Consider the following 27,407-nt stretch of genomic DNA (forward strand, 5'->3'; position numbering starts at 1 on the left):
CAATTGACCCGATCTAATCCTTCAAGGATTTTAACAAGGAGATGAGTTCATTGCATCACATACGAAGGGATAGCCGCGGTGGAAGCTTGTATGAGAACAACTCGGCCGGCCATCGATAGCAAATTGGCCTTCCAACCAGCAAGTTTCTATTTTACCCAATCCAAAATGAAATTATAGTCTCAAGAAGAGGTGCTCACGTGCTTAATGGGAATTCCTAAATACTTACCAAGATTCGAGGTTGATGCAAAACCAAGGATATCACATAGGGACTCTCCTGTATCTCTATCCACATTAGGAGAAATGAAGACTCTAGACTTGGCTTCACTAATAGTTTGGCCGAATAGGCTACAAAAATCATCAAAGAACATCCCTAGTAGCTAAGTAGTTGATGTAGTCTGCTTTGGCAAAGAGAACAAGGTCATCAGCAAAGAATAGGTGAGAGAATGCTGGTCCACTTTGAGAAGCTTTAACCGGCTGCCAAAGTTTCATATGACACTTCTCTTCAATGAGCTGGCTAAGGTAATCCATATAAAGGATGAACAAATATGGGGATAGCGGATCTCCTTGCCTAATCCCTTTCGAGGGATAAATCAACTCTAAGGCTTCCCCATTCACCAAGATGGATGTGGAATGAAAGAGCTCATAAGCCCAAATATCTACTACCTTACAGGTTGGCTTAAAATGCCCATATATTAATATTATTCACCTCACAAATTAGGCAAAAAGCCCATAACATTCCTCATCAAAGTTCACTGCAACCGAAGAGAACTGTTAATGATATATTCTACTCTTGAATGGGTAAAGAGAATTGAAAGCTCGAATTTGTGTGAAAACACAAAAGCTTGTTTAGAGCCTCAATTAAAAATTACGGCTAAATTGCTTTTACTCTAACTTATCTAAGTGCGGAACAAAAGTAAATGAAGCGCAATAACTGATAACTACTTTAGTGCATAAACATGAATAACCAAATAATAAAAGTAAAGCACAAGAGTAAGGGAAGAGAGATGTAACCACAAGATAACCAAGACGCGTTATCAAAGAGGAAACTGAAGAACTTAGTGAAAAACTTCTCCGCCGCCCTTCAAGCAGTAAATCGATCCATTAGACAATAAGTTGGGATACACGAATAGCAAGAGACCCTCCAAGCCTAATCTACCTAATGCACCTAAGCCCTCTAAGCTCCTACTCCAACAAGGCTTCTCGGAACCGTGTCTTATCTAGTTTTCTAGATCCTGCAATACGCCCGATTGCATCCGCTAAGCCTCACCGGCTTCTTTTGGCAAATCCCCAAAGCTTCCCAAGCACCAAAACACTCTCTACACTCAGATTGGGTGTGGGTTGTGTTTAGGTACAAATATCCTCTTAAGGTATGACAATGGGAGAGGGAAGGAGAAGAGGCTAAATGATTTCTCACTAAGGATGAGTAGCTCTATCTCTAAAAGATGGATGTATGTGTTGTAGAAAACCTATCTAGGGTTTCTCTCTCTGAATGATCTCTCATACTTTTGTGGGTAATAAGGGTATATATAATATAGGTGAAGGGTAAGAAAGTCACACTTAAAAATCATCCAGGTAGAATGTTTCGCGAGTATTTCGCGGGACCTTACCCGCAAGACACTCGTGAAATTGATAGCCTAGCATGACTCTTCAGCTTCCAGCATGTGCTTCTCACGTGGCCATTTTGTGGGTAAGCTTCTAGCGAGACACTCACGAAATCCACTAATTCTTCATTTTATGCTCGATTCTTCACCAACTTAATACTAAATCCAATACAATAAAATCCCATAAAATACAATGAATAAATTAAAGCAAATACAACATTTTTTGTCATGAAATAAAACCAATATAAAATATAGTTATAAATCACAACTTTACAAGAATAAATCAATCTGAAGGTGCATATTCAATTCAACCATCAATATCATTCTCCCTTTATTCTAAAAAAAATATTTAAAATTTTAGTTTAATGGTCCATTTGGTTAAAAATTAGCCTAATATCTGATTAACTCCACCCTTCTTCCCCTACTTCCCCTCTCTTCCCTCTCAATCTAAATAGGCTATAACTGAAAAATAAAAACATACAATAGCTTTTAAACTCTCTCTCTCTCTCTCTCTATATATATATATATATATATATATATATATATATATATATATATATATTATTAAATAACTGAACATGTGTGAAGAGACTAATGTATTATTATTTGTTCTAGTATATATGTAGAAGCTCGACAAGATCAATGGCATTTTGCTTTTTGTGGCCATCCTGCTTGGATATTTCCAAATTATTACTTCAATTTCCAATCCATTGTATGGTATTGAGTCTTAGGCTTTTGGGAGGGTTTGGAAATTGTGTTTATAATAATAACAACATTATTAACATGCCATTCTGTCAATGCTATAAATCATCAAGAGCTTGTCGTCAAAAGCAAGCAAACGTTTCCATATTTCCTCCTATGTCCAATGCTTTCTTGAATTTTATTAAGAAATAAATAATCAAGCCAATACCAGTGACAATAGCCATAAAAGTAACAATGTACTACCTCAAGGAAAATTATGTTAACAGTAAGAGAATAATCATTATGGATTTCATCTTACATAAGAGATTGTACAATTTGCAAGTTATCCATCCACAACCACAAGTTAACCTTGTCCAAAATATACAGAACCCCTCAAACACTTGTCCAAATCATACATTCAATACATGAGTTGTATGAATGGTGAATAAGAAGAAATCATGACTAGTCTTCCACACTGAATGATTGAGATGGAAAGTACCAGGATGGTAAAGCACATGAAGATTGGATATAATTTCTTCGCATGAAAGGTAACTGTGAGCACTCATGATTACTACCATCCAACATCTCCAATAGGATGTAATCGCCCTCTAATCCAAAACTGTAGGTGTAAATAGATGATTGTTGACTACCATTTAATCTGGTTATGCTGCTAAATCTTGAGTTCTTACTAAAGCCAAGAAACAAAGCTTGATCTTTGAAGTTACTCATCTTCACCCATTCCATCTTTAGAAAATTTAGCTCATAAACTTCAAAATTACTTCCACTTTTATCAATCAATAGGAGCTTTTGATCATAACCTAATAAATATGGTTCACCTTTCAAATTTGCAATGCATTCTACTTCCAGAGGGGTCATATTAGGAGGTGAATTCAGATTTAGTACCCCAATTTTTCCATGACTAGATATAACATATATCTTACCATTGAAGACAGCTCCATTAACAATTGTTCATGGGGCATTAATAGGACTACTACATAATTTGTCATTGTAATGAAATGCAATCCCTTTGGCATTTGTAGATCTATAAAAATGTATCTTTAAGCAAAATTTGCAAAGAGCTATGATTACGAACTCTGGCAAAGGCATACCTAAAGAAGCAAGGATTAAACGACAACAAGGTGCTAGCATAAGAGATATAGGGAAACGGAGTTCATGCCTGGTAAAAGGATTCAAAAGCCAAATTTGTGAATCTGTCATTTTATACTTGTCTTCCAAGATCAAGTACCCACAAGTGGTTCCTGAACAGAATTTGCCACTAATGTTAGGCAGTTTCGTCTTGTACCTCATATGATCAAAGATGTTATAGAAATAGCAAACCCTCTTAGAATGAATTGGTAAAAAGATAGCTAGTGGAGGCTGCGATGCCATAAACTCCTGCCTGTATGCCAAAAAATACAACCTCCATGTTTTGCAGACACAACCAAACATGATATAATCTATTGCACCTAACCACTTTGTTATCAGATAAAGCAAAGCCTCAGGGAGCTTTGACCATAGCCTTTAATTACTATTGTCTGCCATCTTTTTCTTCTTACTTCTAGGACTGTGGAGCTTTATGCCATTGTCCCCCTGCAATACCATGCCTACCTTCACATAAAGAGAAAATAAATATTAATGCCTATATGTCACGCCCCAAATCCAAAATGGTCCAAAGCATGAGAAATACATTGCAAAGGTACGTGTAGATTTTTCCTTTTTGACAATTTAATCCAAACAATTCATACCAAGTTCAACATCAAGAATTTTCATAATAATTTTATTAAAGATACTCTCAAAGTAAGTCAGAGCTCTATGCAATAATTGCAAGGACCATTGGTTACACAAGAATGGAGGTTTGAAAAAATATAATTACATATCATCAACTTGTCCCATCAGTGGGAATAAAAGTCATCACCGTTATTAGATACAAAAGAATTAGTGAAGCCTACTATAGGATGTACTTTATCTAAAGATCAACGTTACAAAAGTCCAGTCTCCATCAATAGTTAGTCTAACTATTACTAGCCACAAAAACATGTCTCAAAACGATCGTTACCTACTTTGAAAATTTTTGTAAAAGAATGGGATGATATAGAGCCTAGTAAGTAGCATAATTAATGGAGGTGTGAAAAATGCAAGTTTGATGATGATGAACAGTTTACAAAGCATGTTTTAATTTGAAAAATTTCTAACTAAATACTGCAAGATCATTTTCAATAAACAATAATAATATGACAAAAATGATTACATATGAAATACAACTTCTTAAAATAAAATTAATAAATACCATGAAACTATATACTATAATCTGTGAGCACTAACGATATAATTCCAAAGCCATAAAATCTAATATAAGGTAAATTATCACAAAGATACCACACTACCATATAGACCAGTCAAGGGATCCACTCATTCACAATTGGCATGATATTTTCCTCTCTGGTATGTTGTCTCTTGGCCCAATGGGCAGCAACCTCACCCATACCCTTAAGGATTTTTCTCTCCCACCATGAGCAGTAGGGAGAACGCGTCAAATAGGACCTCTCTTTTGGCCCCATTGGCAAAAGTCTCACCCACATATAATCAAGGAACCTCTTCCCTTATGGGGGCAGGGAATAACGCGTCATCTAAAGTGAAAGGACACTGACTTGGATCTGACACCATTGTCACACTATGGAAATCAAATCGGGTGATCACCAGGAAATCACACATGGCATAGGGTTAAAACCACATAAAGCTCACAGGTTATATGTACTTTGAAATACATAATTTATATCCGGTTAGTTTCAGAAAAACCTTAAACAAGCAAAACTTCCACAAAGTTTGTAAGGTTTCCAAATTCATTCTTTGTCAACAAAATTTTCTATCAATTCTCAAATAATACAAGACAAGACAAACACCTTTAAATTTTCCAATATACCATAAAATCCATGAATTCATTATCAAAGATGTAGGGATGACAAGCCCAGTAGTGTATATTGGGCCGTGGGCCCTGTCCGGGGACGCCAAGTAGTCCAAAGACAGGTAAATGTCATCGCGGAAGTCCACACTAGTGAATGAAGAAAGGGGTCTGGTCGTGAGGGTTCAGGAAGGAGACTCGAGAGCAAATGACACCTCAGCTTGTCAGAGCAGAGGTCAAAAGGGCGGGCCTGCCATCAAGAGCAGCGTTCTGGGTAGTTCTACTGGTAAGGATAATCATCAAGAAGGGATAAGGCAATGGGAAAGTAAGAAATATCTATGAGAAAGCTGTTGCCACCGCATTGAATGCTCTGCAACTAAATCTATGGCCACATTAATGTGGAGATGATACATGAACAGTCATATTCAGCCTTACAGCTATCTTTAAAAGCTTCAAGAAGGTGCTGATGGGACAAAGATAAGGGCTAGCCATCTGATCAACACGTGGATGGCAGAGATGGAACAAAAGAAAGGCAATATAAAGAGGGAAAATCCCATTGTAGAGGGGTATCTAAGAATTGATAGAAAAATACTGTAGCAACAAGAACTGGACTTGTAATCAAATTCAAAGGAAATATATACAAGAACTAATCTCCTCGAATTGTGCCAAGGATGGTTTTCTTTGGATAAAACCAGTTTATTTTTGTCTTCTTGTCATTTAGACCCACTATAATTGTTATCCAACTCATTAGAGCCCAATTTTCTAACCCACTCTCTACAAATTGATTATATTGGGCTCTTTGGACCTAGATCATTTTACCTTTTGGGCTTAGGAGCCAAATTGTGCCCTTACAAAAGATTAAATCAAAGATGCTCATATTTTTCATGTCAACAATTCATGCATTTCCCCAAATGCAATACCAAATATGATGTACTTTTCATACATAATCATATATAATAGGATCACAACACAACACTTTTTTAAAAAGACAGTTCCCCAAATAATTTCTCAAAATGTGTTTAACCCAAAAATAATGATTATACAACATGGTTATTTTCCAAAAATCCCGTTAAAAAGCTACTTTCCTTGCAACCCGCAAAAAACCTAATTCTCCAAACTCCAAAAGAGATTAGCTAGAACCTAAACAATATCAAGTAAACCTATCACAATAAGCATAAAGCTTAAAATTGTATCTAGCTACAAATTAGAAATTTTCCAAATAAGCAATTGATTAGGCAAGCCTAGTATTTAATCTCATTAATAATGTATTCCACTTTTAAAGTTTCTCAACAAATTAATTTACAAGGCATAGACTCCAATTTATAAACTTAAGTCATTCAGGGTATTATCTCTAACATCAAAACCTCAACACCTTATAAGTACTTCACACAAGATTTACACCACATCAACAAGAGACCCATGATACCAAAAATCATAATATCCTCCAAGGCAAACAATTTGAATCTTTAACTAGCTCCAAATAATCAATAAAAATTATATTCACTATTTATTTCACATTAAGAAGCCAAAACCTCCAAATCTTCACCACTTAAATAACCACCATTGTAAAAACTATAAACCCACTCATCAAATAAATCCACCAAGACAAAACCCATACATATAAACACATAATATCACTTCCAAAACTCATAAATCACATGAATATTATTATCAAAGCTTAGATAAAAGGAACCTCTAGCAAAAGCATAAAATCCATAAAAAAGATTAGAAATATTTACTTCAAATAAAAGGGATGATGATGCTTAGAGGTTTCTAAGGATTTTCTGGTGGTCTTGCGGGAAAAATGATGGTGTGGAGTGGGTACCGTGGGAGAGTGTGAGGGAGAGGAGTATGTGTGTTTAAGTGAAAAGAAAAGAAAGAAAACAAGATAAGATCAAGTTTGCGTTTGGATGCGGATGAAAAATTAAAATTATTTCACTATTTAGCTTATTTTTGCTACTATTTGTAGGTCTCATTGTACTTTTTCAACTAATTTTTACCTTTATCTACAGTACTTTCAGTAATAATTCAACAATAATTTTTCAATTTCAGCAAAATAAGCGGTATCTAAACACACTTTAAGAGGGATAGCCGGCGAAGAGAGTGAAGGAGTAGTGTGTGAGATGTTTGGCGTGGGACAGTGGGGTAGGTGGGAGCACTTGGGGCACCAAAAAAATATAACCTTTTATAATTTTATTTATTTATTTATTTTAAAGCTGAGATGTTACACTATATATCACTAATTCTTTTAGGCCCTTACTATTTGTCACAACTTGTTGAGGTGGATGTCCATGCACGGTGGATAATCACTTATATAGACCCATTATATTTTCTTTTCCACTCATAGTCTACTATATCAAAATTATATTTAGAATTATTGCACAAAAGTTGTATCCCTGGTCTTTCTCATATATAACACTAATTAAAAAAAAAAAAAAACTACTAGATTCAGTGTGTATTTGGCAAAAATTATTTTTACTAACTTATTTTACCGTTCAACTTATTTTTGCTACTATTTATGGGCCCTACTGTACTTTTTGATACTATTCATGAGTCTCACTGTACTATTTCAGCTAACTTTTACCTTTACTTATAGTACTTTTAGCAAACAAATTTCAGTTTCAACAAAATAAACAGATCCCAAACAGACCCTCAGAATCATTACACCCACTTATGTATAGCATAGTATTCTCCCCAGTATTGACCATAATAATTTGCCAAAACCCCACTCAATACTCATCATAGAAAACCATAGAAAAAACATAAGTACATAACTAAGGAAGCGCAAAATGACAGATATATCGATTCATATAACATGCTACGAGGTAAACAGAATGATAAAGTTGATTATTGAGCTGCATAGTATGTAGAAAATTTAGAATGGGGACTTACCAAAAAGAAAATTTAGAATGGGGGAGGGGGTTAACGTCTTGTAGTGATGACCAGGTGGCTATAGCTAGTTTTGTCTATGACTCTTTGTTTTGGGGTATGTTCTTGTTTCATGTCACCCACTTATAAGATACATTATTGCCGTAAAGCAATCAAAATTCAAACCGGACTTAATTTTTTTAGGTTTGATATGATAACTTGGTTTGGAACTTCAGTGGTCGTCAATTTAACTGACATTCATTTCGTGGCTTAAATTTTTTTTCATAAACTAAAAAAATAATGGGTCTAGTTTTATCGATAAACGAAATGAAAAGAATGTAATTAAGAAAAGAAGATCTATTTTTTTGATACACAGAACGAAAAAGAATGTGATTAAGGAAATTTTTCGATAAACAAAATGCAATAAAGGAATTTTTGCCCCTTGAGATTCATGTCACTGCCCCCTTGCAGCACCATGCCTAGCTAGTTGCCTACCTTCCCACAAAAGGAAATATTGATCAGATTCTATTTATGAATCTAAATAAACATCTACACGCTTGTGCTACACATTTAGACTTAAAAAACATGTTATATTATTCATCTTTTAGAGCATTCCCATTAAGGATGCTAAAAGGGGTATATGTTAAATTTTAGCATCAAAACACCAAAAAAACAACTCCATCAAAGCTTTCAAATTGTAAAATTTTTGCCATACTGCTACAGTGAGCTTGTATTAATACAAGCTAATGTAGCCTGAATTGTAAAACAAAATAGTTTTTTATTCTCACAACTCTCTCTCCGTTTTCAGTTCTCTCTTCTCTTTTCTCTCTCCCTTCTCTCTTCTCTCTATCGATGGATGTAATCCAGCGATGGTTTTGGTTCGGCAATGGTGGTCCGATGTCATCTGATGGTCCCCCTCTATTCTCTGTTCTTTGTTCTCTCTTCGTGGGTCTACGTGGATCGAAGGAGTCGTGGGTCGGAGTGTGGGTTTTTGGTTTGGAGCGTGGATCAAAGCGTGGGTCTGATTGTTCTTGGGTCGAAGCGTGGGTCTAATTGTTCATGGGTTATCCTTTGCCGGGTTCCACTCCTTTAATCGAAGATTTCTCTCTCTTCACGGTGGTGCTGTGACTTGTGTTGGTCTTGGGTTTGATGGGTTTTGCTTGCCGTGGCCGCCGTGGGTCTTGGGTTTGTGGGTTTTGTTCGCCGCTCTATCCTCCGCCTCCCTCTCTTCCTCTCACGGCGAGCTTCTCTCTCTCAAGTTTAGTTTAGTTTTTGTTATTGTTGTTGCTATTTTTATTTTTTATTTATTTATTTATTTTTTGCTATGGGATTGATTTTTGGATGGATGCTGATTGTGATGGTAGTGGGTTGGCCGGTCTGGGTTTGCTGTTGAATGTTGATGGTGGCTGAAAGTGGCTAGCCGTTGAGAAGAAAGTGGTGGAAAGAGAGAGAAAGTGATAAAATAAAAATAATATTATTTAAATGAAATTGTAAAAAAAATAGAATGTTTGATGTTTGGTGGATTGTAAAATGATATGTTAAAATTGATAAAGTAGGTTTTTGAAGTGTTAAATGCTAAAATATTTAGCATTCTTGATAAGAATGCTCTTAGAAGATGTCAAACACTCACCAAGGAAGTGCAAAATTACACATATATACAGATGCTTAAAACGCGCTTTGAGATGCAAGGCATAACAAAACTGATTATTGAGCTACATTTTCTTATTTTAGGCACAATTGCTGGCTGCTGCAAAAATATCACAATAAGAGCACCATATAAATTCTACTCATTCTGACATTTCTTCAATCATATAGTACACATACTCTGTACACAAAAATAGAATTTTCTCATGCATGCACCGTAACTCGAACATTACATATTGACACAATAAAACCCAACATTAATTAGATGACAGATGGTAGTAGGAACATAAAGTCCTTAGAGACAATAAGTCCAAAAAAAAAAAAAAACCTTAAAAAATTTGAGATTAAAAAAATGTACTTTTCTCTTGTTTTTTGTTTTTGTTTTTTGTTTTTTGTGTATCTTTGGTTTTACTTTAAGGGTCATGTTAACGAGTGCCCTTAGGGCATTGGTTAATAATCCATTTTAGGAAAGTTTTGACACTACTTTTATGGAAAATGAAAAAAACTGTCAAAACATTAATTTTTTTTTTTCATAAAAACTTTCTTCAAATGGATTATTAACCAATATTCTAAGGGTATTCGTTAGCATATCCCTTAGTTTAAAAAGAAATATTCAAACGTTCAAAGTATTTATTTCCCAAAGTTTGTGGCACATCAATAGTGTCGTGTTGGCTGTTCGGCTGTTCCAAAAACAAGATAAAAGGATTTTATCCTCTACTACCCAGCGCAGGATATGCATGTGAAGGTTAATAAAAATTAAAAAGAAACCCTCGAAATGATTTTGGGTCGCTGAAAAAAAATTATATTACAAAGAGGTTAATAATGCACATCTACATTTAGTCTCATCATTTAATAATAAACTAATATAATCTTGGGTTTTGGATTGGAATGTTTTTACCATTTCCTGCTATAATACTATGTTAAATTATCGATTGTCCCAAACATTTAAACTATTGGGATATAGTGAGTTTAATTATTTAATCACATACTTCTAACAAGTACTAGTCTTGCAATGGGAGCATGATTGATCCTAATGAGCAATGATATTGTAGCGTGCTTCGGTGCTTGGTCATTGGGATACTTTGGATCTCAAAGAGTATTGAATGATTTATATTAGATTGTGCCTATTTGTGATGAAAATTGCCAAATGATCCTTAGTGACAAGGAACGGATACAAAGTAGACAAACAATAAAAAGTTGATCAGGAAATTAGTTGTAAGTAGCTACAGTTTCCAATTCTATAAGGTTTAGCAAGGAAAACAGCAAACTACGGTACATGCAATTTAGCCATATTGGCGGTGAACGTGATATGTTAGAGTTGTACAAGTTAAATTTATTTAAAGGTAATAAATACTTGAATTGGATTTTTAACAGCATTGTGTGTATAGTATGGTCAATTTCAAGGCAAACTCTCATCTAGCTAGTATGGTTTCCTTAACTTCATCTATGTGTACTTTAAACCATTTTGGTTCATATATTTTGGGATCACAGTTAATTTGGTCCTTATAATTTTAGAGCAGTCAATTTGGTTCTTATTATTTTTAAGTCACAATCAATTAGGTCCCTATTGTTAGATGACTAACAGAATCTGCTTAGGTGGCAGACGAAATGCACACGTGGCATAAATTAAATTAAAATATAAATAGTCCTTCCACGTCAAACTAATTACATCAGCTTCTACTACTACTAATCTCACGTGACTCTCACATGACCCACTTATCATCAATACCCACCTCTCTAGTCAAACAACTCAGACCTGATTGAATTCAAAATCCCCAAAATGAAATTTCAAACCCTAACCCAAGATGAAATCCTTCTTGATAGCCACATCTCTTCTTGCCTAATCCCCACGATCAAAGCTTAATCTCTTCTCACTAATTCTACTCTCATGTCGCAAACTCTGGTGATTCCAGACCGAAACCATTGATGAACAACCCTGTAACTCACCTATGTCCTTACCTTGATTTCTTTGCTCTTTAAAGAGCCAGTTACTTGTGAAGGGACAAATCAAAATTTGAGGAACACAACTACTGGGTAATGGTGATGTCTCAATTTGTTGAAGTTTTAAAATTTCTGCCACAATTGTTTGAAATTTTTGATGAAAATGTGGTGTACTTTATAGTAGTTTATTTTCTTTGCTTTCTCATCAACTTAAGAAGCATAATTATTGGTCCACTTCAATTAGGATTTTACAAAATTCAACTCGATTGTTTCTACGAAAGCCTCTAAATAAAAGCTTAATTAGCTACCATGTATACGAACAAACATGGTGACCCACATATCATTCTAATTAACAATTTGTCACAAACCCATTATAAGTGGGATAATATTATGAAATACTTATTCTTAAAACTCACAAAGAAAGTACGCATAACAACTACCCAGCTATTTGGGTTTGTCATTGACGTTTAGGTTCTCCATTTCTTCATCTCTATGTGGGTTAGGAGCTTGAATGGGAATCTACAATGGAGTCGGCGAGATGAGAGTGGAATTGGCGAGATGAGAGGAGCTTTGATCTTGGGGATTAGGTGAGAAGAACTGTGGCTATGAAGGAGTTCATGTTCATTGTGGGTTAGGGATTTGAAATTTCATTTTGGGGGTTTTGAATTCATTTGGATTTGAGTTGTCTGACTAGTGAGGAGGGTGTTAATGGTAAGTGGGTCATGTGAGAGTCACGTGGAGTGGGATTAGTAGTAGTGGAAGCTGATGTGGAAGGGCAAACATGGAAGGACTATTTATATTTTAATTTAATTTATGCCACGTGTGCATTTTGTTTGCCACCTAACCAGATTCTGTTAGTCATCTAACGGTATGGACCAAATTGATTGTTTCTTGAAAATACCTGGAACTAAATTAATTGCTCTCAAAATGTAGGGATTAAATTGATCGTGACCCCAAAGTGTAAGGAGCAAATGGTGTTTTCGCCTTAAATTTATCTCGTAGAAAGACTTATTTTTTTATGTAATAAATTTGATAGTTAAAATAGGTGAGGGAGATTACTCAATTGCTTACTTCTCCCATTAAAATTTTATGTTCATCACGCCTAAATTGATATGTTCTTAAACATCCACAGTCAGCTACTGTGGGGTGTAGAGGGCAAAGGCCAGAGTTTAAGTCTCTAGGAGGGAGCTTCATACACATATACACTTAGATTAAGCTAGAGTAGAAATTTTATCTTGTATATATAAAAAAAAAAAAAAAAACCACTTAAAGCCTGGTCATTTCTTTTATTTATTTATTTATTTTTAGTTACACGCTTCTTTCCCTTTGTTTAATTACGCTCTCAATTTGTGCACACTATTGTCAAACTTAATGATTATGCTCAAAACAAACCATTTTATGCTACTTAAAAGTCTCAATTTATTCCTCATAAGTGAGTTCCAGTTAACTCAATTGGTAAATTCTCTGATGGTTGAATAAGAGATCTGAGATTCAATCCCCGCTTACACCAAATATTGATTGGTGTCTTGGTTTGATAATTAAGAGCTATTATCAGGAGTAGATGTCATAGGTTGAAACTCTTTCTCAAAAAAAAAAAAAAAATTATTCCTCATAAAAAAAAGTCTCAATATTTTTTTTATTAAAAAAAAAATTGGAACTTTCTCTTTTTTTAGGAAGAAATTGAGACTTTTAAGTCTCAAAATATTTTCAACTTATAACTTTTATTTATTTGAAAACCAACTGCCCTATTATTTAGTATGAGAATATGGAATGAGCATGCCAAAACCAATTTGGTAACCATTTTGGTTGAATTAATGTCTTATAATTAAATGACTTCCTAAAAAATTATATATTTTAAAAGGCAAGGGTTTACTACAGATTTTTTTTTTTTTTTAAACCTGGAATTTCGTTTTCAATTTCTCTCTAAAATCCATAATATTTGCTCTTTATATAAAACCATAGAAGGTATTCTTTCTTTGTCTCTTTCTTGCTTCCAGTTCATATGTATCAAATATTGTTTGAACAAGATATGGTAATTTTATTTCTCATTTGAAGTTTTGGATTTGAATTTGGGATTTTTCATCTCTATATGCGTGTGTATGCGCACGCAAGTTATATGATTGAGCACGACAATTTTGACCAAAAGAAGAAAATCGGTGAAAAGAGCCATCTGATGAAGAACCAAATTGGGACAAATTAATGTAATACTACGTAAATAAGGGATATTCTAGAAAAATTCAATCAAACCATATAATTTCTTCTTTAATCTCTCTCCCTAAAATTTGTAATTTCTATTTTGTATTTAAAGCCATGGAAGGTATTCTCTCTCTATAAATTTTCTATCTTACTTCCAGTATTTACATATATAATACAACTTGATCAAAATGAGATAATTTTTAATACAAAGAAATTGAGGTTGATTTAGATTTGAGACCTTTCATTTATTTATACGTCAAAATAAAATTCCCTTGTATTTGGGAGTTTAATCTTTTTAGTGTTTCTCCTCAGTTTTGCTATGGAGAAGTCAGCCTTTGTGCTGATCTTTTTGCTAAGAGGGGAGCATTAATGAAGGCTGATTGAACTTTTGAAATCCTCCATCTTTCATCTTTGCTGTTAGCCTGTCATTAGACAATGCTGCCCAGCTCTAAGACCCATCTTGTACGCTCTATGATCCATTTTGTAATATTGATTATTGACACGATTGTTTTGTTCCTACTTTTTATAATAAAAAAATAAATATCATAGAATTTTAATTTATTACATCCACTCCATTATAATTACTCTTTAATCGGTATACCAAGATACCAATTAGTTTACAGTGAAAACATAGTCCCAACTAAAACAAATACACAATTGTTACATATTAAAAAAAGAAAAGAAAAAAAAAAGCATCAATCATTCAAAAATAAAGCTCTGACCCCAGCCCCTTTTTATTTTCCTTTATCTACATCCACAAGTGGAGTGGTGGTAGTGAACTCACAAAAGCAGAAGGTATACTGATCTAACAATAATAAAATCGAACTTCTGAAAGATTTATATATAATAGAATAATCTGAAAAAAGAAAAAGAAAAAAAAAAGGCTCTAGCTACCCAAGTTGCAAAAAATTCTCTCAATGATAACCAATGAGTTACAAAAATAGGGAAATGAAAAGCAACAAAATACATATAAGCTTCAAGCCTTGCCAAAATGATTGATTAAGCAGGGTACATGATCAACATGTAATTCTAACTAGTCATAAGAGATAGCATCACGAACAATAAAAAATCTTAACTAGTTAAGTAGTTATCAGAGAGAGCGTCCACGTTGCAACACAGATTTGGAAAATACCAGGATAAAGTATTATAGTTAGTACCTGGGAGAGATATTCTGCACCTTGGAACTTCTAACTCTAATGCGAAGTAACTATTGCATTCTTCTTTCATTGTAAAGAGGAAAGATTTGGGAAACTTTGAGAAATTATCATCCAAGAATTGTAAGGTGTATCCGTATTCTCCCACTAAAAGATTGTAAATGCAATTCATAGGTTGTTGGCTACCCCTCCATTTGGTTATGTTGCTATATCCCGAGGTCCTAAGAAACAAAGCTTCATCTTTCAAGTTTTGCATCTTCACCCATTTCATCTTTGCAAAATTTAGCTCATAAACTTCAAATTTCCACAGAAATGAGTCAAATCTATCAATCATTAAGAGCTTGTCATCAAAAGCAAGCAACTTTATTCTAGAACTCCAATCTCCAATGCGTTTTACTTCCAGCAGTGTCACATAAGGTTGGGAATTCAGGTTTAGTACCCCAATTTCACCAAGATTGGTTAAAACGTATATCTTACCCTTGAACACAACTCCATCTGTAAACCATCGTTGCCCTGCACGGTCTGTAGAACTGCTAAAAAACGTGCCATTCAAATCATGGACAGTCCAATTGACATCTGTGGATCTACAAAATTGTATAAATTGGTTAATAGCTACAATAATGAATTCCTGGGAAGGTGTACCTAAAGACGCAAGGATGATAGCACAATAAGGCTTAGGAGGGCAAGGAAAACGGAGTTCATGTCTTGTAAAAGGATTCAAAAGCCAAATTTGAGAATCTTTCCTTTCTTTCTTATCTTCCATGATCATGTACCCACAAATTAACCCGGAAAATGTTATGCCAACAAGGCTAGGCAATGTTGCCTTGTACAACCTTCGATCAAAGATGCTATAGAAGTAACAAGCTCTCTTAGCTTGACCTGATATGAAGACAACAAGTGGGGGTTGGGACATCATAAACTCTTGCCTGTGCGCTACAGCATGCAACCTCCATACTCTGCAGACGCAGCCAAACATTAGATAGTCTATAGCACCTACTGACTTCGTTATCTGATCAAACAAAGCCTTAGAGAGCTCTGACCATGGCCTCCAATTACTATCATCAACCATTTTTTTCTTCTCACTTCTAGAATCCATCAGATTCATGTCAATGGACCCTCGCAGCGCCATGAATACCTTCCCACAGAGAAAATATAGTTTAGATTGTGCATATGGTTCTACACTCATAATTGCATCTTATTGTTTTTAACCCAAATTTTCACATTACATTTTTGTGCAAGACATTTAAACCTAACAATATATGCCATGCATTTAGTTTCATCTACTAAAGCACTAATCCAAAAATTTATAGATGATGGATGAGGTGGCTTACTTACCACTGTGATATCATTTTGTGAGGAGCATCACATTGATGTCCTAAATATGAATGCTTGTTATGTTGGGAGGCGAGATCAATCTCGTAATTAACAAGATGAATTTACAATTAAGCATCATTATAGAGTTAATATTTTTTATGCTGCAATAAATTCTCGACTACAAGAGCTAAATTATTGGTTTAGTAAGGAACTAAGGATGCAATAGAGTTACTTAGACTTAGCTTAGCTTTAGAACCTTGAAAGGCATTAAAATCTTTCAGAATTAGTGATCTTTGTTGGTAAAGAAGTTTTATCCACAAGATTTTACAAATTATGACAAACAAATGTTAAAGAAGGACCCTTATCATTAAAAAAATTTATCTGAATTGTGTCAATGGTTAGTGAGAACTGGATAGAATGGTGAGACTTGTTTGTGCTTACTCTTCTAGTTTCTACTAACCTTCGTAACAAAATGGAAAATAATTTTTTGACTGACCATTTGATGTTATACATTGAAAGCAATATAGCTTTGACATTTAATATAGTTTCAATCATATATGATTTTGAAGATTTAAAAGAGCATGAGTTCCTTTTTCATAGATAATATATTAAGAAACAATAGTGTTTTGTGTCTTTTCTTTTTGTTGGCCCCAGCCCCCTACCTTGAAATCCTGGTCCTTCCCTATTCTACACTCATTAGTCATAATAGAATCTTATTGTTTTTAAACCAATTTTCCACATTACATGCTTGTGCAAGACATTTAAACTTAATAGCATACCATGCTCTACTTGGGCCAAAATCCATCTTACAACCAACCAGTTTGAGTGTTAAGGACCAAAATATCAGCATTCAACACTTTTATCAGGCAAAACTAATTTGGAGCAAAAAAAAAAACACAGAACGAAGTTCAAAGTTACACACATAAATGGATACTCAAAAGATGCTCTGAGGTAAAAGTCATAATAAAAAATTGATTATTGAGCTACATTTTATTTTTCAGGCACAACTGCAACATGGATTCTATTTCAAACATTTTTTTTTCAAAGATATAGATTCTATTCACTCAGCCCCTAGAGAGAGGGAAAGTACATAAAAAAAAAAAAATATATATATATATATATATATATGTGATATTAAATTTTTTTTAAAGAAACAAATATCTGGATAAGAACCTGCTTTGAAGTTGTATGTGAAAATTGAAAACCCAAGCTACCTCCAATATTTTCCGGAGTAAAATGATCAGGTGGCTGTAGCTTCTGCTTTTTCTTTTTTTCTTGTTTTTGTTGGTTGGTAATTTATGTTGCTTGTGACACTGACAACTAATTTAAGCACAGCTAAAATGCCACTCAATTTTTAATTTTGGCGGTTCATTGGTCTAGTTTTCCCGCCATGTATTACGTGGCATATATTTTTGGTTAAACCAAACAACTGCTTAACTTTTTCGATAAACTAAATAATAAGAATATATATAATAAAGGAAAATTTTTAATATATTATTATTCAAATCATCTCTATGCATTTTGTTACAATTGTTCTATACATTTATGTGATAAATTATAAGTAGTGAAAAAAAAAAAGAGTTTATGTGATAGTAACAAACAACTTATCACAGTCTATTACTGTTGAATAATCTTGGCAAAGTGGGTGTCAAAATGTGTATTACTAACATAATTATTGATTCTGAAATCCCAATCTCAACATAGCTAATATGGTAATGTACTAACAAATTTTTTATACCACTTTAATACCTAATAAGTATATAATTGAATTACTTTTCACTTTTTAGTGATTAGTGACACATCAATTTATAATTTTTAGGAAAATTACATTTTACTACTTTAAAGTATGCCTTCGATTTCACTTTATATCCCAGCATCAAATTTTTCTCAACTTGAATGGAAAAGTATGGCACCACATGAAAAAACATAATTCTTTATCTTCTCAATCCCTTAAAAATAATGGAGAAATTACACTTTATCACCTTAAACTATACCATTGATCACACTTCGGACCCTAAACTTTGAATTTCCATTCAAGTTAACAGCAAATTTAACATCGAGGTGCAAAGTATAACAATAGTCATAGTTTGGGATGCAAAATGTGCACTCGAAAAGTTTATAGCGTAAAGTGTTATATTAAGTATAGTTTAAAACAGTGAAATGTAATTTTTCCTAATATTTATGAAGTAAATTTGAATAATTCCTAGCATTACTCTAAAAAAATATTAAAATTTATTTATTTAACAAATGATCATTACTCTAATAAATAATAATTTTTACTATTATCAAATTTTAAGTGAGCACCATTGATACATAAAAAAAAATAGTATTATTGGTTATTATGTTAACGGTTGGTAGTCTCAAATCTCAATGCATACTTCTTCTTCTTTTTTTTCTTTTTTTTTAGGGGGATCTCAATGCATACTTGGTTAGAGAATAAATGACATGACAACTTTTTAGTAACCTTAATATTAAAAATATAAAATTTATGGACACAACAAATTTTGTATATTCAACAATACTCAATTAAAACCCCATATCTGATACATTATGAAACGGGTCATCGTATTTGACAGGTGACTACAACTTACTTGACCCGTTATAAATCGGGCAAGTACATTAACGGTGAGATCTTTTCAAGTTGAAGCTCCACATAACAAATGTAACCAGCCTACTTAATTTAGCTTAGGTTTATTATTTCGGATTTTTTTTTACTGATACAACAAGCTAGCTCAGTTGAGAAAAAGTCCTTTAAATAACAAGTCTAATATATCATTCAAACTTCTCTTCCGTACTTTTATTTTGTTTCCCTACAGTTTCTCAACCCTCAAATAGAGGGAAATCCCATAAAAATAATTGAGTTGTAAAAAATATAAATATATTTTGGTTCATGAGAGTAAAACGATTAGTTGAGTTAGATTTATACTTTAATCTAATCTAAGTATATATATGTGAAATTCTTTTTTAAAGATTTGAACCTCTGTCCTACTCCCCCACTCCACAAGAACCTATACTAAAATAACTATCATGTCAAGGATGTACAGTAATGTGGCATAAATATTTGATAAGCTAAATAAAGAATGTTGTTACAGAATTTCTTCCATAAAATAATATGTTATTAATAATTTAAAGTCCTCTGTATCCACAACAATCACTACTAGATTAATATGGTAAACTTACACTTTTCATAAATTTTATCATAAAAGCCTAATAAATTAATTGAATAATGGTAACACTTCAACAATTAATAAATGACCACCGCGCACTTTTAGTGCGGTCGTCACTTCACAAGTATAAATATTTGTAGGGTGTGGAGGGCAAAAGCCGAGATTCATGTTTTCAGGAGAGAGCTTCACACACATATACACTTAAATTGGACTAGGATAGAAATTCTATTTTGTATAAAAAAAAAACAATTAATAAATAAACTAGACAGAAAATTGCACGGTAAAGTTGGACAATATACCATGATTTTCTTAAATATTTTATTATTTTATCTAAATATAAAATCCAATAAATATAGTATTTATTAATATATATTTATTATGATTGTGTAATTGTGTTTATATATGAAATTATATAGTCTATTATTATTATTTTTAAATATAATGTATTAGGATTTTAATAGAAGGATTAAACATATAATAAAATTCAAATTCAATTGGAAACATATATTAAAATAACATGTAAAATTATGAGGCGAGACATCAAAATTAGCTTCAGTGATATAGTCTATTATATTAGAATAATAACTTGTAAAACTACTTTCAAAGCTATCCTCTATGGCTTCATCTATAATTTGGGTCTGGTTATTTTGACAGATGGGGCCTGATGGGTCTTGGGCTTGCATGATCTGTTTTTTTTTTTTTTTTTTTATAATTTTTTGGGGGAGTTTAATCTTTTTAGTGTTTCTCCTTATTTTAGCTATGGAACAGCCAAACTTTGGGCTGATCTTTTAAAGAGAGGAGCATTAATGAAGGCAGATTGAACTTTTGAAAGCCTCCATCTTTTGTTTCATCTTTGCTGTTTGCCTGTTATTAGACAATGGCCAGCTCTATGGCCCTAAATAAATTAGAATTTTAATTTATAGCATTCACTCTATTATAATTGTATTTTATTATTAAACTAAGGCACCAATTAATTTATAACGTAGACAAGTTCAAACTTCAAATATTTTTTCAACGATAAAATACTTTATTATTTAAGCTAACAAAAATACACAATTGTTTCCAAATGTTTGAATGAATTACAGTTTACCTCAAAAAATAAATATTTATTTTCCTTTATCTACATCCACAAGTGGGGTGGTGGTGGTGGTGGTGGTGAACTCACAGAAGCAGGTCTACTGACCTAACAATAATAAAAACATATATCTAAAAAAAGAAAAAGAATAAAAGCCTGCAGCAACCCAAGAGTTACAAAGAAAGGGAAATGAAAAGCAACAAAATATATATAAGCTTCAAGCCCTTACCAAAATGATTTGATTAAGTAGGGTACATGATCAATATGTAATCCTAATTCCTAACTAGTCATAAGAGATAGCAACCACATTGCAAGACAGATAAAGGGTAGGGAACATGAACAATAAGAAATCCTAACTAGTTAAGTAGTTATAAGAGAGAGCGTCTACGTTGCAAGACAGATTTGGGAAATACCAGGATGGAACATCTAAGGCAGTATCTGGGAGAGATATTCTGCACCTTGGAACTTCTAACTTTGATGCAAAGTAAGTATCACATTCTTCTTTCATGAGGGGGAAAGATTCAGGAAAGTTTGAGAAATTACCATCCAAGAATTGTAAGGTGTATTCGTCTTTCAAACAAAGATTGTAAATGCAATTCATAGGTTGCTGGCCACCCCTCCATTTGGTTACTTTGCTAAATCCTGAGGTCTTAAGACTTAGAAACAAAGCTTCATCTTTCAATTTTTGCATCTTCATCCATTTCATCTTCACAAAACTTAGCTCATAAACTTCAAATTCCCATTTATATGAGCCAATTCTATGAATCATTAAGAGCTTGTCATCAAAAGCAAGCAACTGTATTTCAGGGTTCCTATATCAAATGCTTTTTACTTCCAGCAGGGTCACATAAGGTTGAGAATTCAGGCTTAGTACCCCAATTTCACCAAGATTGGTTAAAACGTATATCTTACCCTTGAACACAACTCCATCTTCAAACCTCGATTGCCGAGGGCAGTCTGTAGAACTGCTAAAAAATGTGTCATTCAAATCATGGACAGTCCAATTGACATCTGTGGATCTACAAAACTGTAAATCTGGGCCAATTGCTACAATAACGAACTCCCGGGAAGGTGTAGCTAAAGACGCAAGGATGAAAGTTCGATAATGCCTATGCCTAAGAGGGCCAGGAAAACAGAGTTCATGTCTTGTAAAAGGATTCAAAAGCCAAATGTGAGACTCTTTCCTTTCTTTCTTATCTTTCATGATCATGTACCCACAAGTTAACCCTGAAAATGACTTGCCAACAAGGTTAGGCAATGTTGCCTTGTACAACCTTTGATCAAAGATGCTATAGAAGTAACAAGCTCTCTGAGCACGATCTGATAAGAAGACAACAAGCGGAGGTTGGGACATCATAAACTCTTGCCTGTGCGCTACAGCATACAACCTCCATCTTCTGCAGACGCAGCCAAACATTAGATATTCTATAGCACCTAGCGACTTCTTTATCTAATCAAACAAAGCCTCAGGGAGCTCTGACCATGGCCTCCAATCGCTATGGTCAACCATTTTTTTCTTCTTACTTCTAGACCCCTTGAGATTTATGTCACTGCGCCGCCCTCACAGTGCCATGCCTACCTTCCCACAAAGAGAAAATATAGTTTAGATTGTGCATATGGTTATACACTCATAATAGTATCTTATTGTTTTATCCCAGTTTTCCACATTACATGCGTGTGCTGTGCAAGACATTGTAACTTAACAGTGTATCATGTTCTACTTGGGCCAAAATCCATCTTACAACCAGTTTGAGGGTTAAAGACCATAATATCAGCATTCAGCACTTTTAACAGGCACAACTACTTTCAAACACCAAAAAAACACAGAAACAAGTTCAAAATTATACACATAAATGGACACTCAAAACAAGCCATGAGGTAAAAGTCAAAATAAAAAATTGATTATTGAGCTACATTTTATTTTATTTTTCAGGCACGATTGCAACCATAAAACCAACATAGATTCTATTACACACTTTTTTTTTTCAGACATATAGATTCTATTCTCTCAGCCCCTAAACAGAGGGAAAGTATATAACAAATCTGACATTGAAAGACTTTAAAGAAACAAAATATTTGGTTAAGAACCTGCTCTGAAGTTGTATGTGAAAACTAAAAACCCAAGCTACCACCTTTATTTGATCAGGTGGATGTAGTTTCTGTTTTTTCTTTTGGTTGGTTGGTAATTTATGTTGCTTGTGACAACTTATTTTAGTACAGCAACAATGCCGCTCAATTTTTTATTTTGGCGGTTCTTTGGTCTAGATTTCCCGCCAGTGGCATAGATTTTTGGATAACCCCAAAAATGATTAACTTTTTAGATAAACTAAATAATAATAACAATAATATATATATATATATATATATATATATATATATATATATATATATAAAATAGGTGAAGCAGAGAGAAACTCCAATTAGAATTCTAAATTAGAATTTTAATCTATTGTTGTGCCACGTGTCAATGTAAATATGAAACTGGAGTCTAATTTGTGATTTCGATGTGCTTTTTTTTTTTCCACACCCGTGTATTTTCAGGTTCACCTCCCTTTTCCACACCCACGTATTTTTAGGTTCACCTCCCTTTTCTACATGAAATTTCAAAAGAATCTTTTGGTATTAATGATGCATGTATTTGGGTATTTTTGAATCTTATATAAGAAGAGGTTCTCTAGATATTTCAATTGTACTTGTCTTTATAATTTTCATGGTCCTGATTTATGATCTGCAAAACGAATTCCAATCATTCCTAAGGTTTGATTACTGCTTTTTTTCATTTGCCTATACTGCCGTTCCTTTTTGTGTAAATTTTTTATTGTTTAATTATATAATTTTGTGGTTTTCCTATGATTGATGTTGTATGTTTATTGTCTTTCATCTGCCTATACTTTCTTTTCTTTTTGTCAATAATTTTTATTGTTTAATTATAAAATTGTTTTGTTTTCCTATCATTGATATTGCATGTTTCTTTTCTTTTTCATAACACGTTATCAGCACGAGTCTTTACCCAATTTCAAAAAGAAGTTGTAATCCCATTATTCTTCAAATATCAGAGATTATTTGTGTAGTTTTCTCAACTCACTATAAGTTTTCTTTTAAAGAATTAGTACTTATCCTATTTGTTTGTCTTTACGTTTTATGCTCATAATTTTAGTGATTTTTAATTGATAAATTTTTTTATGAGATTCACGTTATTCTATTGTTATATATTGTTATGAGATGCACGTAATGAATAACATTTAATTGATTAAAATATTTTGTTAAAAATGGTTTGTGATAAAGCAACTTAATCATAGTTATATGTACCGTGTATAAATCAACCTTGAATATATATGTCTATGTAGCATTCTTTCATTAGAATTTTGTATAATAAAAATATTTGTTAAAAAATTACATAATATTAAGCTTTATTAAACATGAATAAACTAAGTCTTTTAAACATGACTAAACTCATGATTAATAAATAAATAAATAAATAACAAAACCAATAGTATCACTTAAATAATAAAATGCAATATATTTATTTCCATTGTTTTATTAAATTATATCCATTCCCGTGCGGTAACATGGGTTACATACTAGTAATAATAATAATAATAAAGGTAAATTTTCAATACATTACGATTCATAGTATTCAAATCATCTCTAATTTCTACTCATTTTGTCACACTTGTTATATACTTCTACATGGTAGACTATAGGTGAAGTAGAAAAAATAGTGAGTTTATTTGATAATGATAAACAATTAATCACAGTTTATCATTGTTGGATAATTTTGACAAAGTGTGTATCAAAATGTGTAGTGCTAACATTATTATTGATTCTAAAATCCCAATCTCAACATGGCCAATATTGTAAAGGTAATAACAAATTTTTTATGTCACTATAATTACTAAAAAATAAATATTTGAATTACTTAAAAAAAGAGAGTAAATCTTTGAATTACTTTTCACGTTTTGGTGATCAATGACACATTAATTTATAATTTTTAGAAAAAATTACACTTTATTATCTTAAACTATATCCTCGAATTCTCAATTATATTTTACACTCTAAACTTTCCGAATGCATGTTTTGCCCTTAAACTATGATTCTTGGTACACTTTGCATTCTGATATCAAATTTGCTATTAACTTAGATGAAAAAGTATGAGTGTATGACATCATGTGAAAAGCTTAATTGCTCTTCTTCTCAATCCGTTAAAAACAAATGAGAAATTACATTTTACTATCCTAAATTATACCCTTCATTACACTTCACACCATAGGTGAAGCAAGGGGTCAAGTGGGGTCAATTGCCCCCAGCTCGCCCCAAAAAAATTGAAACTATGTTTTTTAGAAAAAAAAATTTTGAAAGTTTTTTTTTTAGAAAAAAAAAGAAATTAAATATATGTTATAGGAAAATGCTAGAATCAAAAATTGTTTTATAAACTGCTGTTGTGGTGAGTGGTTATTAGAAAGTAAAATAGTTGTATCAATGATGGGTCAATATGAGAATCAATAAAAATTTTCCATATCAATCATTTGAAAAAATGTTGTAAAAGTTTGTATCTATAGTATTACTCACACATATAGAACTTCTATATATATATATATACCCTATGTTTAAGTAGAGACAAAACTAAAGTACAATCCGGTAAAAATACAATTTTAAATCCTATTAAAATATTACTTAAAAAATAGAGTCACTCACTTGTTGATTTTCAAATTGCTTTATCTATTTATGAATTCTAAAAAAAAAAAGCTTCTTCGTGCATGTGATGAGACTAATATATATAATAGATTACACATATAGACTGAAACGAAGGTTACATTTTATCCAAAACAATAAAAATAACTTTTCCTCTTCTCTCCAATTATAATCTATTTTCCTTTCTTATTTTTCTTGATGAATTTCTTTAATGTATTTTTTTTATATTAAGATACAAAAAAGGTTTTCGATGAACCCAAAAAAGGTCTTTTTTGTTTTTGTTTTTCTTTTCTTTTGATAAACTATAAATATTCTTCTAAAAAAACTATAAATTAAAAACGTAGTTAAGGAAATATTTCAATAAAATAATATCTTATTAGTAATTTAAAATCATCTATATCCACAGTCAATTCTAGGTTAATATGGTAAACTTACCATAAATTTTATCACAAAGCCTAATAAATTAATTGGTTAATGGTAACACATCAACGATTAATAAATAAAGTAATAAATAAGTCAGAAAATTGCACTGGAAAGTTGAACATAACTCCATGATTTTTTGTGGGTTCCAGTTAGCTCAACTAGTAAAGTCTCTAATGGTTATAAAAGAGATTTGAGATTTAATCTCAGCCTACACCAAAAATAGATTGGTGTTGGTGTGCTGATAAAAAATTATTATCAGGAGCGGATGTCATAAATTGAAAATCTCTAAAAAAAATACCATAATTTTTCTAACTATTTTATTTTTTTATCTTTTTTGTAGGATCTAATTTATTTTTTAATCTAAATATGAAATCTGATAATTATTGTAATTATTAATATATACATATTTATAGCTCATTATTCAAATAAATTATAATGTATTAGGATTTTAATAGAAAGTTTAACTATATAATGAAATTTAAATTCAATTGGGAAAATATATTAGAATAATAACATGTGACTTTTTAGGTGAGAAAATTTTTAATTATGTTTTAGTAGTTAGTGAAGTTTTCCCTTCTCGTTGAAGGATTCTTCATGTAAAAGTTCAACATTCTTGATTATGCGTTGTTGATTAATTGTTTATTTAAATTTAATATTGTGCTTAGCTAGTTTATTTGAAATGTCCAATATTTTTCACATAGAGAGAAAAAACAAATTTTGATTACATGTTATTATTATTAAATTAATTTTCCAAAAAGAAGGGAATAACCATTGTTGGATTTTCATCTCACCAAAGCATTTGTGAAGCATGCACTTGTGGACAACTTATATACCACACAAATCACAAATGGAAATGGTTTGTTTATTTTGTATTTTTTTTTCAATAATTCAATAGTTACAATGGGAAATGTGAGATTTGAACCTTAGACGTTTCTATTTAAAATATCAAAATTTATAATGAGTTTTTGGTGTTTGTCAATTAAGCTACAAAGTTTTTGGCATTTTCTAATAAAATGTCTAAATTAGCCCTCGCAGTCAAAATTTATTTCTTTGGATACGTTGAAGATCATTTTTCAATTTGCCACTTGTTAGCACTTGGATGTCATTCCTTGTAGACTCGAGATTAGTTCTGGTGGCCGAATACAGTACTACTCTTGTTTACACAATTAGTGAAGGTTGGTGTTGCTTCTTCAAGTTTGTGCCTATGTGGTTCCAACCCCATCTCCCCCTCCCTGAATACCAATGACCATAGAAAAAGAAAAAGAAAAAGTAACAGTGATAATATCTAATAAAAAAAATTAAGAGAGAAAATTTTAATATTATTTTGGACAAAAATAGAATAACCATTGTTGGATTTTCATCTCACAAAGGCGTAGAATCTGCAAAGGTTGGGTATTTTTAGAAGCTGCAAAAAAGGCAGCAAGATACTTAATTAAAGGAAATTCTCAATAATGAGTTCTGTCCGGTGCATAATGCTTCAATTTTTACGAGGTTTGGGAGAGGTCATGGACTCATGATAGGCAACCTTATTTTCTTCAATGAGCATTAAATTAAAAAAGAGTACTATAGTAATAAAAAGGGAAATGAAAAAACAACAAAATATACAAAAACCCTCAAACTCCTGTCCAAATGATTAATTCAAAAGATAAATGGTAGGGATGATGAACAAAAGAAATCTAAACTAATCTTCAAAGAGAGAATCCACACGACAAGACAGATGCGGAAGATACCAGAATGAATTATAAGCTAGGG

The 27,407-nt window shown here is 32.4% G+C and overlaps 2 protein-coding genes across 2 annotated transcripts; both read right to left on the reverse strand.

Annotated features, from left to right (window-relative positions):
• Positions 1-14,901: 14,901 nt before the first annotated feature.
• LOC142633247 (uncharacterized) lies at positions 14,902-16,113 on the reverse strand. The gene has a single exon (XM_075807468.1). It carries the CDS (start codon positions 16,111-16,113, stop codon positions 14,902-14,904), a length of 1,212 nt encoding a protein of 403 aa, XP_075663583.1.
• Positions 16,114-20,892: 4,779 nt separating this feature from the next.
• Positions 20,893-21,957, reverse strand: LOC142633258 (uncharacterized). Its single transcript, XM_075807476.1, has 2 exons — positions 21,415-21,957; positions 20,893-21,336 (listed from the first exon to the last, which is right to left on the reverse strand). The coding sequence occupies exons 1-2, from the start codon at positions 21,955-21,957 to the stop codon at positions 20,893-20,895; spliced, it is 987 nt and encodes a 328-aa protein (XP_075663591.1).
• Between the last annotated feature and the right edge of the window lie 5,450 nt (positions 21,958-27,407).

The sequence above is a fragment of the Castanea sativa genome, chromosome 1 (assembly GCF_040712315.1).
Source record: "Castanea sativa cultivar Marrone di Chiusa Pesio chromosome 1, ASM4071231v1".
Lineage (NCBI taxonomy): Eukaryota > Viridiplantae > Streptophyta > Magnoliopsida > Fagales > Fagaceae > Castanea > Castanea sativa.